An 18,352-nucleotide genomic window follows, 5' to 3' on the forward strand; every position below is an offset into this window, starting at 1 on the left:
CGCTGAAAGGATTGCGGGACACTGGAACAGGCTGCCCAGGGAAGTGGTGGAGTCACCATCCCTGGAAGTATTCAAAAGATGTTTAGATGTGTTGCTTAGGGATGTGGTTTAGTGGTAGCCTAGGCAGTGCTAGGTTAATGGTTGGACCAGATGATCTTAGAGGTCTTTTCCAACCTAAATGATTCTGTGGCATTTAGGAAGATGGGCTCTTTCATATATAAGGCTGGGGGCATGCTGCTCCCCAGGCTGCACAGGTTACAGGCGTCCCTCTCCTGGGGCTGTGGGCTCCTCTCGCTCTTCTGTCTCCCGTGTGTGACTGCTACGTGGGCTCCCTTGTGGTGTCACTAGTGGTGCGGAGCACCCTTTATGACGGGCCATGCTCCGTTAGGTGCAGTTGGTAGCGGCAGCTGGGGCCCCCCAACAGCCTGTCCCTTGGGGCAAAAGAGCACGGGAGCGCGAAGAGAGCTGAAGAGGAGTTTCCATTTGGTAATTAACGAGTTTGAAGGTGCACTACCAGCGGGAGGGGACCGGGCGGCAGCGCCCGGGGCCCAGCGGGGCAGCGCTGAGGGCGCTGACTCGGAGGCCCAGCCTCCCCCCAGCCCAGTCTCCGCGTCTTTCCCGGCCGTGGCCGGGCCGGGCCTCGCTTCCTTCCCTCCTCCTTCCCTCCTCCCTCCGTCCCGGCGGCGCTGGGCGCCGGGAGGAGGCGCCTGCCGCTAACAAAAGTCGTCGTCGGCGCTGCCCGTCCTCCCTCCGTCCCTCCCCGGCAGCAACAAGTGGCTGGCGGCGGCTTCCCGGGGGAGGCAGCCGGGCTGCGAGGCGGAGGAGGAGGAGGAGCGGAGCCGACCGAGGCCGGAGGAGCCCCCGCGCACGGCGGCGGGGCCCCGTGGATTACAACTGGAGCCGGCCGGGAGCTGGGGGGCGCCGGGCGGCGCCGCGCCCCTGCCCTTGCCCGCGGTGGCCATGGTGCGCGGCGGGCAGCGGCGGCAGCAGGCCGGCGGCGGCGGCGGGGGTGGCGGCGGGCATGAAGCCGGCGGGATGGGCGCCAGCAACGGCAAGCAGTACGGCAGCGAGGGTGAGCCGCGGGGAGGGGGCTGGGGGGCGCGGGGGGAGGGTGTCGGGGGGGTGTTTGTTGCCGAAAAGCCGCCTTTTGTGAGGGCTTGCGACCCGCCCGCGGAGCGCTGGGCTGCTGTGTGGCTGCTTCCTGTCTGAGCAGAGGGGAGAGAAAAGGGGAAAAGGAGCCCCGGGCGGCAGGGGAGGGGGAGTTAATGCGCTCCAGCTGCTAGCCGAGCCTGGTCCTCCCGCGATTCCGCCGGGTTTGGTGCTCGGTACGCGGGGCCTAACCCGTCCTGCCGGGGGGAGGGAGCCCCTCGGTCTGGCTGGAGTTGCAGGGGGATGGGTCTCGGCCGATGGCGGAGAAAAAGGGGCCAGCGAAGGCGGCAGACCCACAGCGAGCACGGGGGGTGCCTCCTCTGTCCCCCGCGCCCAAAGCTTCCTTCAGCCCCCAGCCGTCGTTTGCACGCCTCACCCGACAGCATCCATGGGACCGTGTGGGGCACGCGTCCTGCCCGCGCCGTGCTCGGGGCCACTGCCTGTCCTGCCCTTGCTGTGCTCCTACCGTTGTGTGGGGTCACCACACGTCCCCCCTTTTTGTGAGGGTGGAGTGAGGGAGGCGGCCCTGCGACCTGCTGGATTCTCCGGGGGTCCGGAAGGCAACTGCCAAAGAATACACCTCTCTCACATCCAAAGTATGCGGGGAGGTTGTGGAAAAGGAAAGGAAAACCACCGCTTCTCCAACAGATTCTGCGGTTCCTTTCATTTGGTGCCAAATGAGCTCTGCTTTCGGAAGAGCTGAAGGATTCAGGAGCTTCAAGCTCAAGACATTCTCCTTGTTGCAGGGTTTGGCTCACTTGATGCCGTCGTGAGAATAACCTCTGTGTAAATGGGGTCAGCCTGGAAGCTGCGATCAAAGCCTCTTTGGACTGCTCCTGAAAGGGGAAATCCTAGGTTGTCCCTGGAGTTGAGTCAGTGTCTTGCAGTTCTTGGTTCTGTGCAGAAGTCATTGCTGAGGGGTTTTGGCACGATGACAGGAAGGCACGGCTGTGTCCCTGAGCTTTCTCGTGGATCCATAGGAATGCTTGCTTCAAAATATTACGGATTGAAGTGATGGGTTAGGGGTTATCTTCTGCAGCCCTGAGTGAAGTGGAAGAGAGCTTTAATGTTCTCAGAGAGCCTAGTAGTAACTGCAGGGAGGAGGCAGATCGGTGCGACTGGGATGTTCTTAGATAATTCACCTCTTCCCTCCATTCAGAGTGGAGTGGAGGTCAGCTCCTGGGAAGGCAGGCAGCTCCTGGCACATGTGACAAAGTTGTTTATGCAGCACAGACCATTACCTGAGTTGAAAAATAGAAGGCAGTATATTGGTTTAAAACCAACCAACTGAAAACAAACAAACAAAAAAAAAACCACACAAAACCCACAAACCACCACAAACAAAACTGTGGCCCATACTTTGGTTTTTCAATTCAGGTCTCTTGTTCCATCCATCAGCTTCTGTACAGCATCAATCACAGTGAAACTTACAGATGCTCTTGATCACCGCTTTCTTACTCTTGATCACTGCTATCTTTCGGGGTGATGGGGAGGAGAGCAAATCTAAATCTGATAAAAGGAAGCTTTTTTTTTAATAAGGTACTCTGTATTCCTAGCTGGGGCTTTTGGTACCTTTAGCAACTGAACTGCCCAATTGCCATAAAAATTGCTTTTAACAGGATGTGATTGCGATCCTCAGTGGAAGGGTAGCACTGTCCTTACATCCTGTTCTTCTGTGCCCTAAAGGCAACCTGAATATCTGTGTTTAAGTTGATAAAGTGGCACTTGTAGTTAAGTATGTTACTTTCAGCTGTCTGCTTTGTAGACTAATGTATTGCAGTGTGCTGTTTTAGGGACTGAAACCAGGGATGGAATAAGGTACCTTTGCTTAGCTAAAGCTAAATGCTGTCATCTTGCTTACTCCTTGCTGATACCTGAACTGAGATTTCAAGAGGACAACTGAAAGTTATTTTTTAAATGGATGTTATCTTCTAGTCTTCCCACTTGTAAGAATGTGGAAAATCGGGAATCTGTCTGCTCAAATTCCTTCTAAAATTGAAGATGAGGAGATGCATTGTGGCAGGGATAACTCCCACACAAGAAAGCACTAGATAACATTTATTAATAGGAAATTATATTTTGCATGGATTACTACATTTTGCTATGCTTATCAGAACTAGACAGTTTTTCAGAATCACATACACGTTGTATACATGTAAAATCTCAGGCGGGTATCCAAAGTGTTTGTGACTAATCACATAAGCTACACTATATTTCCTTTTATTTCATTTTTTTTTTTGCTCGTCCAAGGCTTTATTGAATAGAATGTTATTAGAACCTACAAATTGGCATGCTAAGTAGACAAGAGAGCTGGATGTTTGAATAGTCTAAAATAATTTGTCGTCAGAGTCTGAGTAAATAGTTCCTGGCATGTCTGATAAGTATATCTGTTTTCTACAAATTTAATTCTGAGGCAGGAGAAAACTGGATCACAGCCCATCTTGAAGGTCAGTAGGATCGCTTCTCTGAAAATTCATGAACTGCAAGTGGGGTATGAACACAACTCTTATTTTCAAAGGGAAAAAAACAAATCGTAGAATACCAAATCTTGTCTACAGGAATTTACCTGGCTTTTAGAGTAAATTATTAAATAGATTTTATTTTGCTGGTCATCACTTGGTCTTTTCAAACGTTTCCTTAAGGGAGATGGCTTATGTGAGCTTGTTTCCCTAGAAAAATACAGAGCTTGAGAGTTTAGGCTTATCGTAGTGTGCTGTAGATCCTGGCTGAAGTGTTAATGCTTAAAGCCACTCCTTGTGAATGTGTCCAGCAGTCAGGCTTCAGTGGTGTGGCTGAAGCCAACAGGTTACTGGAGCAAGAACTCCATTTGAGCATGGAACATTTGCAGTTGAGCATGGCTCGCACCTTCGTGAGAGTGCTTGTTGTCCTTTGCTTTCTTGCCCTAGGAATAAATCCTTCACCTTTCTGTCACTGGTGTAATTCTCCACCTGATTTTTGAAGTAAGCGGAGATCTGCCAAGCTTACATCTGATAGTGGAAGGAGCAGCCTGTTGTTGTAGAAGCTGTCGAAATCCGGTTTTTATATTCAATGATTTCTGTTTAAAATATATTTGCGAGGAGAGTCGCAGCTGAATAAATAAGACATGATTCGTTGCCACAGATGAGGAGGTTGAATTGCACTACCCTTTAACTGCTGCCGAATCGATTAGACACCTAGGCAGCTGCTGTCTGTACCATGCTGCTCACTTTCTGTAACTGTTCTATGCACGTAAATAGCTTTACGTGTGCTCGGCAGGGGTCTGGACCAGAGCCTGGCTGCAGGGCCCAGTGCTGAGTGGGGAGTGGCTGAAATCGACCTGCTTTCTTTGGGAAAAGGGCACCAAGCACTGACCTTACAACCTGAGACGTTTTTGCACCCAAAAAGTGGTGGGGGAGGAATTAAAAACTGCAGGTTTCTGTTCTGTGAGGTGGTTGGGTTTCTGAGATGAGCCAGAAGAGCAGGCTCTGTGTGCCCTTACATCCAAAGGAAGCTGTGGTGTATGGGTGGAATGTCAGACTTGCAGAATAATGATAACTTTTCAGTGCTTGTCCTCTTCCCAAATGACTTCTTCATTAGACTGTGAGACTTTGGGACCAGCCAAATTTAATGCAGTTAAGTGGTGTTACAACATGCGGTCAGTAACAGTGTTCAGACCGTGTATAGGGACGTCTTACTAATGAGTCAGCCTTCCAGACTGCTGCAGTTGGTCAGTTGTGGCTGCAGTTGGCCACCTCCTGCCCCTTCTCCTTCCAGGGGCTGGTCTAGAGAGGGCTGTTGACAGCCTGCAGCAGGTCTGGTTGACCTGCCGAAATGTGTTGTGGAAGACTTGATGCAAGAAGGAAGGCTGGTGCTGTGAAGAGCATAGGGTGGCAAGGGGAGAAAGAGAAGAAATGGCAGTGTAGGCAAGGAGATTGATGTCCATTCTCAGTCAGAAGCCTTGCTGACAAACTGGTTACATGCTCATATCCAAGAAGAAAGAAATAATTTGGGAAGACTTAACTGGGAATTCTTTGGGAGTAACTTTAACCCAGTTCTGCTTCTGGAAATGTTCCTTCTCCAAGCTTTTTTGGGGGGGCATTCTCTGTTCTCAAGCTGCCTGGAGGGTGAATTCCCACCTGCATCCAAGCGTCCTGGAGACGTGAAGTGCCAGTGCAGAAGCCTGGCTCTGTCACAGGATGTAGGTGCCCCAAAACATGGGCAGTGTGCTTTGTGAGGTTGGCTTTCACTGTTGATGCCATGTGAGCTGCCCTGTGGCAGCTGGAGCTTTCTAGGAATTGCATTGCTTCCCAGCCTGTAGCGCTGTGGTCAGCGCTGTCAGGTCAGTCTGTGTTTGCTTTAGAGTGGGTTGCTCTCTTAAATCCTTCCCTTCAGGAGGAGGAGAATGGTTAAAATCTGCTGCACAGTCCTCGTATTTCATGTCTGTGTCCTCTTTGTTGAAGCTGCTGTTGGACGCTATCTCCTTGTGAACGCTGCCATTTGATTAGAAACCAGATTTCTGTCAATTTGGGGCTGGTGAGGGTTCTGACACTTGAGATGTTGCACATAGAAATCTTTTACTCCCCAAATCCTATTATTCAGGACCTATAGGTCTGTTAGGATTTGTTTCCTCATGAAGTGTTTGCAATTAACCTGACAAGCAATGCACGTCAGGTCTGAACAGCAGTATAACATGGTGGGTTTGTACTAGAGAAGCTCTGTTAGTGATGGGTAGGATATTTTATTGAAAGAGTGAATTCGTAATAGTTCATCAGATTTTATTGATGGCTTATGTTGGTTGTTAGAACCTGAAGAGCATCACGGGATATTTTAATGAGAGTAAGGGAATGGAAAAGACAGTAAATCCATTTGTACTGAATTAATTAACTATGAAATTGTGACCTCCCCTCTGAGGTGTCTTGTATGTGCACTGCGTATTCAGCAACCAGGGCAGTTTTTGAGCCTGGTATTTATTTTTTTTCCACCCCATGAACTTCATAGGCTGAAGTGAAGAGCCTTATCAAGTTAGGTGCTAAGTGGTTCCTAGGCTGTGCAATTTATTCCTGCTTTGTTTCGATGTCTGAGTTGCAGTTACACACAAACATCTGATGTGAAGTCTAGCACATAGCTCTTAGCGCTGTCCTGCTTGCTGTTCGATCCTTTCTCAGGAGATCTGTTGAGATGCTGATCTTGCTGTTCTTAGATAAGTGTTTTTGTCCCGGCTTGGCTTCTCCTATCTCTTACACCTCCCCAGTGTCTGATTACTGCCGTTGAACCCTAACACCCTCTGTAGGACTGCTGTAAATATTACGGTGCCGCTCAGTGGCGCTTCTTGTGTTGTGCTTGCTTGTCTTACTGTGCTCGGTCAGCGCTGGTTCTCGTGTTTTACCTGTGGCTGTTTTGCTCTTCTGGGATTCAGGGAGTGAAGAGTTTTGTCTCTTAACAGCAAGATTTTGACAGGAAAGATAGCCAAATTCAAAATGTCATTCCTGCAAGCAGCACTGATTTTTTTTTTTTTTTTAAATAGTGAATTTCCAGAACTTCTGCTTTGCCAGTGGCCAACTGCTGCCAACCTAAAGTAACCTTTGTGAAAGCTGCTTATGATATGATTTTTGTGCAACTTTCAAGTGAGTGATGCAAAAGGATTGTGTTTGTGTTTACTCAGTTTGTCTCCAAAAAGAAAATCTGCTGTAGGCTGTGTGCTCACATTACTGCTTCTTCTCTGGATCCCATGGTGGTGGGGTGCCTGCTGCAGTTAACTGAGCTGCTGCCCTACTTCCAGTTTCTTGTAATGCAGTATTTTCTTAAACTGGAATTCTGCGTGTGCATGTATGTTTATACATGCATGCACAAAAGGTAAAATATTTGTGGTGGATCCAGGCTTTAAAGTTGCTAATGTTAACCTGTAGCTTTCTAGAAAGTAACAGCGGTTTATGTGTGTTATTTCATAAACTGTTGCTCATTTCTTAAAATCCTTCTAGGAAGAAGGCTGGGTCTTATATCTGTTAAAAATAACAAATAAAAGATAGCCAACTGTACTCTAGGATGGTTGTTTCAGCCCAGTGCAAAAGTAACTGGATGCTATTTCTTTTTTATATGTTTGCAAAAATAAAAAATATTGTTTGGGTGCCAGTGGAAGGCTTGAACAAACTTTGGAGCTGATCCACAAAGGTAGCAGGAGCCCAGGATTTGCACGTCCTAGTCCTTTTTTTACCCTCTCCCCACAGGTGAGGAGGGAAAGGAGGGTGCTTTGGTACCTCTTTTGTAGTCTTTGCAAGCTTGTCCTTCTGCCAGACTGCACTTCATAAATCCAAGCTGAAGCTGATGCTGTCATATTACTTGTGGAAAAACATTGACATACATTCAGAATTGGCTATGTGCTTTTAAGTCTTAAGTTTCTACTCAAAAAATCTCCTCAGAGAACTTAGGTTTTTGGCATTTTCAGTACTTCAGCTACTTGTGGATTCCTTGCTTCTGCTAACAATTCCTAACTAGGAGTTGGTTTGGTTCTTTGTGGGTCTTGTTTGTGTTAGGGAAGTGATTGGCAGAAAGCAGGAGATCACACTTGAAGGCTGAAATGAACAAGTGGTTTATTTCTGCTCTTTGTTTTGTAGCAAGCTATGCTGGTACTTTAATACAGGATGTGCTTTGTTGCAGTAGGGCAACCTTAAGGACTAAAAACCCTTCAGAGCTTTAAAAGGGGGTGGTGGGTTTTCAGTAGAATCTGCTTCTCCTTCATACGAAAATGAAATGTGCAACACTTTCTAGGAATACAGTTGTTCAAAGTGTGACTGGATAGATGTGCTATTTAGGGTGAGTGCTGGTAGTATTGTTGTAGGTAACCTCGGGGAAAAGTTTTTAGTTCTGTCTGAATATGTCCTGCACTTCAGTTACAAGTCTACCTGTGTGTCTTTCAGCAAAGATAGCACGTTAAGGCTAATTTTACAAGATCTCCTTGGAGGAGCTGAAGCATGGAGGAGGTGCTGTGATCTTGAAGTTACATGCTGTAGATCACTAAAGAAGTTCCCGTTATCCTAGACTGCAGCCCTTATATGCTTGCCATTGTGGTGTTTGTAGATGTCTGCTCATACGAAGGAGAATTTAGCAGAGACCATGGCCATTCTTCTGAAGAAGTTAGCAAAGTCTATGTATTGACCAAAGGATGGGTTTTACTTTCAAGAAACTCTAAAGCAGAAGCAAGCAAAACCTGGCTTTGCTGATTGGAGAAATGCTCTCAAGTATCTTCTATAAGGAGGTGTGAAGAAGTGCTGCTGTTGTGGCTCTGCTACATAGGCTGAATTGTAGGAGAGCTTGGAATGTGTGCAGTTTCAAGTAATGCACTAAAGGAAGACTTGAGTTAGTTGTGTTTGACTGGGTATGGAAAGCCTCAGCTTGGTACCAGTAGCCAAGCTCAACAACAGTCATTTCTTAGTGGAATAGGTCTCGTCATCCTACATAGTTTTTTGATTTCTGCCTTAAACAATGGGGAGAAAAACTTGCTGGTTATTTTTCCATGTGCATTTCCCCTAAGCCACCAAGTTGAAATCTATTCTAAGACTGTATGTCCATGCAAATTGATGTTTAACACACGGGTCTGTGTGTGAACTGGATAAAATTGCAGGGGTCAGCATGGCATTGGAAATTTTTCCTTCCTGTGCTCAGCTGGACTGCTGGCTGAAAATGCAACCCCAGATATTTTCTCTCCTCCTTTTAATCAGAGGAATATCAGTTGTTGCACTGATCTTAGAGGATCTTTGCTCAGTGCTATGAGCTTGCTCTAACACATCTGTTCTGAGAACTGATGTGTAGAAAAAATGTAATGGTTATAGCAACTTGCCTTCAGAAAGGGTTGAGGTAGTGACTCTCTTGAGCCCAGGAGTCATGTGGTTAGACTTATGTTGCCATCATATCCTTGTTCCAGTAGTGTTCATGTTAGCGTAGTACTTAACCTGGAGCTCAGTGCTGCTTAGTGGCATGCTGTGGCAGTAAATCCTTCCAAAGAACCTTCTTGGAGTAAAGAGAGAAACAGGAAGCTCTCGTTCATGCTTGTGTTCTGAATCAGGAAATTCCTGTCTACAATGCATAAATTTGTCATATCAACATCTTAAATCACATGATGCTTTTCTTTCTCAGGGATTTGTGTACAAATGTGTACACTAGCTGAAGGAGTACTATATGGAAGTTTTCTGAAACAGCATGCTAACTTGGAGGTCGGAGATCTAGTAATCTTCTCCAGTGAATGTATTCTAAAACTTTTCTTCCTCAATTTACTTCTTTGTTCCTCCAAGCACGTTAACGAAATTTGGAGGTGATAGACTATGAAAGGGGCAGTCATGAGCTCAGGTGTCTTGTTTTAAGAAACAAAAAATGTCAGGAAAAGCTGAAAAAGTTGGTATAGCATCACTGATAGCTAACTAAGAAGAACCCCTTTCAATGAAGAGTCAAACAGTCATGTATGGCGGTGAAAGAAGACCTTGGATCAGGTCTAGTTGTCACGTTACACGTGTAGTCTTACTTACACGTGTAGTCTGTATGGGAAGCTCACACTTCCATGGCTTGTGTGGCTGCCTGTACTCTGAAGCAGACTGTCTGTTTAAGGCTCTCATGTTTGTTACCAGATTGCATACTCTGTGTGTGACTGGATGGGATGGAGGGGCTTAAGAGTTTTGTTCTTAAATTGTGTAAAGAGTTACTTGAACTAGTATTTCAGTTAAATCCTATCCTTGTGAGGCTGTAAAGCTATTGTGAGAGTTGATGAACAGAAAGTGCATGCATTTAAGGGTTACTTAAAGTGCTCACGAGCGCTTATCATGAAATATGTCACTGCTTTCTCACTGTGCAATGATGGTAGTACTTGATCTAACTCACTGCTGGAGTGCAAGGCTAAAGACAACAGCTGGTCGCCAACAGAAGTACTGAACAGATGATCTTTTCTGTAGTACCTAGTAAAAACATATTTCTGCTCTCTATTTTCCATTTGCCTTTTCTCTGACAGTTTATAAGGAAATTGCTTGTGGCATCAACATAACTTTTTTTTTTTCTTAGACTAAGATGATGGAAACAATAAGCTATTGCTGAAATATGTGGTGAAAATTGTTGATATTATACTACTACGACTCATGCTTTTAGAATTTTTGGAACCTCAGGATTTACTAAAGGAGGTATAAATAAAAGCCTCAGAGCAGAGAGATCTTGATTCCAGTTAGCAGTGCTAGCATTAAGTTGAAACTAACAATATGCTCTTGTATGTCAAGAAGATCTAGTAGTTGACCTTCCTTCTTGAGTTCATGTTTGATTGTGCTCTTTTGTAGCCAACAAGCTTGAGGGCCCTCATCTGTTTTTTAGCGGGGTTTGAGTACATAGGTGCTTCTGCTGCAGAGCCTCTTGCTGAGGAATTGTTTTCTTGCTCTGGATCGTTAGAGTGCCAGCGGGGATCAGTACAGGCAGTAAAATTACATTAAGACATTTTCCAATCAACTCCTGGCCATATCTTGATGTACACTTTAAAGCCTGAAGTGTACGGACTCTCAGATTGGAAATGACATCTCTGGAGATGTCTGATCCAACCTCCTGCTCAAAGCAGCGTCAGTTAGAGTGGGCTGCCCAGGACCACGTCCAGGCAGATATTGAGCATATCCGAAGTTGGAGAGGTGGAGACATTACAGCGTCCCTGGGCAGCTTGTGCCAGTGCTCGGTCACTCTGACTGGGAAGGGGGGTGGGATGGGAGGAGGGCGGGATGTTTTCTTATGTTTAAATGGAAATGCTTGTATTTCAGTTTGTGCCCATTCGTCTTGTCTGTTCGCTGGCTATCACCTGAGAAGAATCCAGTTCAGTCGTCTTTATTCCACCATCTCCCCCTCCCATCTATTTTTACACATTGACAAGACCACTACCTGACAAGACCTACCTTCTCTTCTCCAGGCTAAACTGTCCCATGTCTCAGATCCTCCTTCCTTGTCAGATGCTCCAAATCCTTCACTTTGTCCGTGGCTCCTTGCTGGACTCACTCGAGGAGTTTCTTGTGTCTCCTGTACTGGGGCGCCCAGCACTGAACCCAGCACTCCAGGTGTGGCCTCAGCAGTGCTGAGCAGAGGGGAAGGATCACCTCCCTCCACCTGCTGGCAACGCTCTTCCTAGTGCACTCTGGGGTACTGTTGGCATTTTTGCCATGAGGACACATTGCTGACTTATGTTCAACTTGGTGTCTACTAGATCCTTCTCTGCCAAGCCACTTTCCAGCTGATTATACCTCCCAGGATGCAGGACTCCGCATTTCCTTTTGTTGAACTAACTTTTAGGCTTTGTTTGGCCCATTTTTCATCCTGTTGAGGTCTATCTGAATGGCAGCAACCCTTTGGTGTATCGATTGCACCTCCTGGTTTAGTATCATTGCAAACTTTCTGAGGGTGCCTTCTGTCCCATCATCCAGATCACCACTGGTGACTAGGCTCCAGGTGTACTTCATGCTGCTCCTCCCAACAGTTTGAGCTTGGCAACATCAGTCATTTTTCAGTCTGTCACACTGTCCGTTTAGGCAGTCTATACTTGACCAGTTTATCTATGAAGATGTTGGGGAAACCAGTTGGCAAATCTTATTGAAGTCAGGGGAAAATACTTCCGCTGTACTCCTCTTGTCTATGGAGTCAGTTATTTCACTGTGAAAGTCCATCAGCTTGGTCAGGCATGGTCTTGTAAATACATGCTCATGACTTCTGATCACCTTCTTGACTTTAATATCTTTGGAAACAGTTCCAGAAAGCTCTGTCACTTTCCTAGGACTAAGGTGAGGCTAGACAGCCTGTGGTCCCCCAGATTGTTCTCCTTTGCCTTGTTGAAGATAGGGCTGCCTTTTGCTTACGCCCAGTCCTCAGGAACCTTTCCCGCTTGTGACAACCTTTCTGAGATAATTAAGAGTGGCTTTGCCACAGCATTAGCCAGTTTGATCAGGGCTGAGAGGTGCATCTGGTCAGGTCTCATGGATTTGTGTCTGTTCAGGTTGTTTAAATGTTCCCCCACTCCATCCTCCTCTACTTGTACTGGCTGCTTACGTTTACAAAAGGTGCTGCCAGGCTTTCAGAAAGAGCATTCAACTATAGCAAGTCCTGGCAAGTGCTAAGGCTGACTCAGAGTAGCTGATTATCTCTAAAATTGCTCTGTAAACTTGTGTCTGCAGCCAGTATGGAGGTTTTCAGCTGTAATTTATTTTTATATTATTAAGGTAAAAAGAAAGCCATCCTTTTCACTGTTAAAAGGAACTTGCACTTCAGACCGACTTTGTTTTCTCTGTGCAGAGAACAGGCAAAGTAGAAAGCTTCTCTTAAGATTTGTGGTGGTAGAATCTGGCTCTGTTTTTGTTGTTGTTTCTGGCAGTATGAATGGCCTTCAGGAAAAGCTGCTTCTAAGTGTTGCCTGTCTTAGAAGTAATAACTAGCCCAGGTTCATGTGTTTTACTGTTCTAGAAAGTGGAGATCATTGCTTTAATGAAGAAGTTACTTCTGCATTAGTCATGGTAGGAAATAATTTCTGCAGTTCTCAAGTTCTTCGTAGCCGTGACTTCATTGATTCCTGCTAGAAACACTGGACAGAAAGTCTGCTGGAGTTAAGATTTGCTTCTCTCTACATATTCTAGAGTTGGATTAAAAAAAAAAACACACCTACATATGTCACCATAACTTAAACAGGTTTAACTTTCAAATTTAGAATAAGCAGCATATTTTCCATAATTAAAATTATGAAATATTTGTCTTCAGTTTTCTGCTAAGACCAGATGAGCAAACAGGAGTTATTACAAGAGGATGCAGTTAATTTAGCACTATAAAGTCCTAGAAGATCCTTTTCAGTTGAGCATTTTTCCATTTAAACTTGAAGTTGTGCACAACACAAAATAACATGTTTTGGGTATTGGTACATTATACTACTTGGCAATGGAATTTACATTTTGATTTTAGTACCAAAAAGCTACCTTTAGGTTTAATTCACCACTTGGTATTATCAATTCCTTGAACATTTGTTATTTGTGGGAGGTAACTTTGCAGTGAGATGGAAGGCTGGATGTCCTAGGCTGGATGTCCTATGCCATAATCAAGTCTATGAAGGTCGTTGGAATCAGAACTATACCCAGTGCCTGACTTAAGGTTCAGACATGAAAAATGTCACCCTTAAATTCTTTCAGAACAGATTTTCTTTACATTAGTATGTGTATAGAGTATACAGCGTAGTCTGATGTGAACTTTTCATTGGCACTCCGTAGGCAGGGGCAGAGTATTTTGCTTATGTCTTCATCTCTCTTGGGAAATTATTGCTATTTATTCATCTGTGGGTGTACTCCTTGTTGCGCTATTTGGTTGTATTTATGGGGAAACATGAATGCTTGTTGTGGGTATTTTTCTTCTCTTGCCAGGAACTGCTGGAACAAAGGTGAATGTGAAACTTCCTCTCCCTCAAACAATTACTGATCTTTCCAGCTTTGACTCTGGTTCCGAGTGGCTGCATGCAAGGGTTTTTCTCACATCTGAGAAAGTACCCAACTGTGAATGGGCTTACAGCTTATCGAGAAGTAAGACAGGAACTGGGAGTTAGCGGAAGGGTTAGTTTCTGCTTGGTTGTCTACGAATTTGTTGATTTAGGTATTGTGTTTTAATTTAGTGCTTTGGCAGTGATGTCATTTACTTCTCACCACGGAAGTCCACAGAATGCTGAGCTGTATTTCTGTCTCCAGCAGCTGAGGTGGGATGACTGCCCAGCACCTTAAAACCGAACGTGTTTCGCTAGCTGTGGGCCAGCAAGCAAGGTGGAGTGAAACCACCCTATTGCTTACCGGCATTGAGCACAGGAAGCAATGTTGGCAGCAGAAGGTGGGCAAAAGTGAGTGCCACAGACTTTCTCCTTTCTGGGTTTCCTGCTTTCATTTGCCAGGCCTCATTTGCTATTAAAAAATTCATGCCTTTCTGTGGATAAGACCTCCTGCTTCCCCCCGCCAACCACCACGTCCTTCACTGAAGTGTAGGGTTTCTTAATTAAGTCCCTACATGAGCAGCAGCATTGCTAGAAAGTGAAGTTCAGCTTCCATAGGATTAGCGTCTAAACCAGAACAAGCCTGGTCAGACACAGGAGCCTTTCAAGCGGGAGTGCTGGCAGTTAGTGGCTATGTGGTTTGTCTGTTTGTCCCTTTTAAGCACTCCTTTTAATCCTATCCATGTTTTTGTCGATTTTCTTCCTAATTCAGGTATCAGCACTTGGCTGAAAGGAATGTGGTAGGTAGGACGCAGAGGCTGGTCTTTCTGTGAGCTGAGCCATACAATTAATTGGCTTGTTTTTAAGGATAGCCATCCATGGTTTTGAGTAACTGTGGGAGGAAATGTAAGACAAATTGTGAAGGATTCTGAAAATTTAGGAGGTATTTTGGAGCCAAGACTGGGTTTTTAACTGTGCACTTGAAGAGGAGAAGAATCCTTACACATTCTTGCTTTAACCCTGTAAATGCTGGCTTGTGGGTAGCAAGTGGAGTGTGGACAAAATCCCCATATAAGCAGTAGAACTCATTCTTCTAAGCATCTCTTTTGATAGTTAAACAAATCCCATATTTACCAAGGTCTGGAAGTGGTGGTTCTTAGACTTGAGAGACTCTCCAGTGGCTGCTGGCTCATTCTCAGAAGCAACCATTTTGGACATGATGGGTATAGTCCTTTATTTTCCATGCTAAAGTATTTCAGTGGGTAGTGTTCTCCAGAAATGACAACAACAGTCTAGCACAAAAATCTCTGTAACAAATAGGAGAGACCAAGCTCACTCATTGATAAGAAATAATCTAGCCCTGTAGTCCTAGGTGGCTGGTCAGGAAGCCTGTCTTATGTGGCCAGGTAAGGAAGGGCAGGGTGAGGGCAAGGGTGGTATCCTTGGAGCTTCTCAGTCTTTGACACACATCCTTAACTTGTAGGCAGCACGACCAAATTTAAGCAATTGTGCTGTGTTGTATTTTTTTCAGTCACACCTGACAAATCTGCTTTCGGTCTCTGTGTTTGTAATGTGTAGCAGTGTTAGAGGTACAGGATGATCGATGTGAGAGCTCAAAGGCAAGTTCAAAGAATTCTCATAGTTATTGATTTCTAATCTGCTTTGTTTTAGTGTACTCTCCAGAAACTGTAACATAGTATGCAATGATGCTCTGTCACACCTTTGCATTCAACGCTTTCAAACTGCTCCTGGAGCCCTCCGCAATTCCTTTTCATCTCTCTTGAGCTTTACTTTTCTACAGAAGCAAAAAATATGCATAGTTTCATCTTAATTGTTTTTGCAGGCGCTATACTTCGCCCGGTTGGGATTTGATCTGTTTGGGTTTCTGTAGTGTCTAATGAAAAAAACTTTTTGGTTAAAAGCAAGATGAGCTCTTAGGTATTTACAGTCCTCATCAATTTGGATGCATGTTGCCAATAAAGGCGGTTGATACCTTAAATCAAGTAGGGTTGTAGGAGAACTGGGGACTGGCGTTTTGCTGACAACAGCTGGATGTCAACTAAGGCTAACAGAACTGTTCCACCTCCTGTCCCCCACTTTACAAATGGTAGGTACTCTAAGTTCATATGAAGATAAAGATCACTCTTCCCCATCATTTATTGTGTTGTAATAATATACACTGGTCCAATCTGAGGATTTTTTTGTAAAGCTTTTTTTCTGTAGACTTGACAAAAGGAACTTTCAAGAAAAAGTTCAATATAATCTTAAGTACAGATTTCAGAGTCTTGTGAATCTTGCAGCTAAAAGCACAGAGGTGTGGTTGCAACAGAAAGGGTATGTATGTGTCGAAGGTTAAGAATTTTTTTTCTGGACTATGCAAGGGATGTCCCTGCTAGATTCCTGATGAAGATAAATTAACAGAAATACTGCTTGAATGAGTGTCTTACAGATAGGAGGTCAGTCTGTTTCACAAGTGAATTATCAAGTGAACCATGATGTTCCTATCTTTAACTATGTGTATGCCTGGATGATAGAAAATGTTGGAGGATTAGCAAATGACATCAAATGTTCTTTACCACAGCAATTCTGAAGCAGAATTTGCTTCAGTTTGAAGAATGGGACCTTATCTCTTGGTATGGCTGAACCTATTGTGTCTCAAACGAGAGACTGCTTTTTTCAGATGAATACTTTTTTAAAAAAAAAAAAGGGTTTAACTTTTTCTTCTGATTCAACCTTCAAGATGGAGCTATGAAAAGATTCAAAAAATAAAAGTAGAAATTGAAGTACCATAACATGCTAATTCTTGAATTTAGGTTTAAAGTTTACCTGCCAGACAGCTAAAGTCCTATCTTAATGATACTGGGAGTAATGTGGGTAATACACTTTGGACTTCTGCAAAGCTGTGTGACAGAGAATAGAGATACCCGAGCAAAAAAAACTCTTTAGGAAACTAACCTTAAAATTTGAAGTTCTAAAATGTCAATGTGTATAATGATGTTGTGCATTGACAACATACTGTGTTGTTGATGTTCTGTTCTTTTAGTTTAGTAGTATAGTATTTATAAGAAATTGCATTCACAACTTTCTTCAAGCCCCTAGTTCTTCTTAGCATACCTGCTAAATTAATGTAACTTACAAAATTTGAAGCCATAGACATTCCAGTAAGAATATTCAATGCTTTGGCTTTGAGGAGTTAAGGCTGATAATATGATTTTCAGTGTTCTGTGATCAGCTTTGACTTTTGCAATATGAAATGGATGGCTTGTATTTGAAATACTTAATTTGAGTAATAGAACTGTTTTTTTTAAATTTTTTTAAATAAAATAATATCTTGATAGGGACACTCAAACATACTGAGTTGTACATTATGGGTATGTGGGGGGAGAGACTCAGCACAAGTGATAGAAGAACGAAATGTGTTGAGGAGGCTGGAAACCAGACTCAGTACTTTCCTTGAGGCTGTCTATCCCACATCAGTTACACAGGAAAGTCATTAAATTCTGGCTGTCTTCTGAAATGCATCAGCTGAGTCCTGATAATTCTAGTTGCCAGCAGACCAGAAGCCAACTAATTGCATTTCTCATAAACAGTTTACCATAATGTATTTGGTATTCAGCAGAGGAGGAAAGGAAAAGATATGCCCTCTGACTTTTCTTATGTGAGATCGAGTAACAGAGAAAGCATGGCAAAATCTGTGCTTTCCAACGGATGCATTTTTCTTCGACTCTGATGGGCTTCATATAGGGGTGTTTGTCTCTTCACCAGTGTTTCTTGGTTTTTAAACAAGTTGATTTCACCGTGCACCAAAGCAGGGTGGAAAAAAAAAAACACATTAAAAGCTTTAAGAATATCTTCATTAAAAGCAGAATGTGACTTCCATTCCAATGCATACAAACAATGCTAACACTAATTGTTTTGCACTAAGATATGTTAATGCAGTGGATTTAATCGACCCAGCAAACCATGAGAGCTGTAGTCTTTCTATATAGGCCTATCCTCTTCGGAAAGTTGCAGGTTAAAAATATTTCACTGATGTAATGTGTTCCTTGTTTGCCGCTCTTGTGATAGAGATGGGATGAGACACCAGATGTAGTAAGCTGAGTATTCCCCTGGGACTTTTTGGTGGGATATTTTGCAATGATGGAGACAGGGATGCTGCATCTGAGCAGTGGCAGAGTAACTCCTACAATGTGGAGCTGTACAATCATAGCTTTTGTAAGCTTAAACAAATTTGTAGTTCTCCTTTGTCGTCTGAAGAACTGACTTTCATCTTTCTTTTCCCAGTATGTGGAACGAGTTAGAGTAGCTTAGTATTATCTTTCCTGTTTGGTTGTAGTCCAAGAGACCTCAAGGATCTGGCACATCAGACAGTCCTGAAGTGTTTTTATCTAAGTTGGAAAGAGTTTCATCAATTTAATTTCTCTCATCTGAACAGATCATATCAGTTGTGAGAGGTAAATGAACTTTTCTTATCTTATGTCTTTTAGTTACTTCGCCACTTACATGAAGATTTATTCTGAAGTATAATGGTTTTATGCTTTGATAACATTGTATGGGTAGAGAATACCATTTAGATAAGTGACAAAAGCTTTCAAAAAGCTTCTTGTTTTGCTTTTATATATATGTGTGTGTGTGTGTATATATATATATATATATATATATATTACTTCCTGTGCTACCTTGATATGTGAAGTGCTAAAGCTCTGCAGTTAAGATGAGGTAAGAAAGATGTTGTCACTTTTCCAGGTAGGGCTTTGAATGTTTGAATGATGC

The 18,352-nt window shown here is 44.0% G+C and overlaps 1 protein-coding gene across 2 annotated transcripts in view; it reads left to right on the forward strand.

The window, feature by feature from the left end:
* Positions 1-355: 355 nt before the first annotated feature.
* Positions 356-18,352, forward strand: part of FBXL7 (F-box and leucine rich repeat protein 7) — a 188,499-nt gene continuing 170,502 nt past the window's right edge. Inside the window, exon 1 of one of the 2 annotated variants that reach the window (XM_013179283.3) lies at positions 356-486. Coding sequence is in view for 1 of the 2 variants with exons in the window: in XM_066992484.1 (XP_066848585.1) it covers positions 961-1,072 (112 nt within the window). In the remaining variant the exon portion in view is untranslated. Of the gene's footprint in view, positions 487-688; positions 1,073-18,352 lie in introns of those variants that run through there. The other variant, XM_066992484.1, reaches the window with a different exon arrangement.

The sequence above is a fragment of the Anser cygnoides genome, chromosome 2, assembly GCF_040182565.1.
Source record: "Anser cygnoides isolate HZ-2024a breed goose chromosome 2, Taihu_goose_T2T_genome, whole genome shotgun sequence".
In the NCBI taxonomy this organism is placed as follows: domain Eukaryota; kingdom Metazoa; phylum Chordata; class Aves; order Anseriformes; family Anatidae; genus Anser; species Anser cygnoides.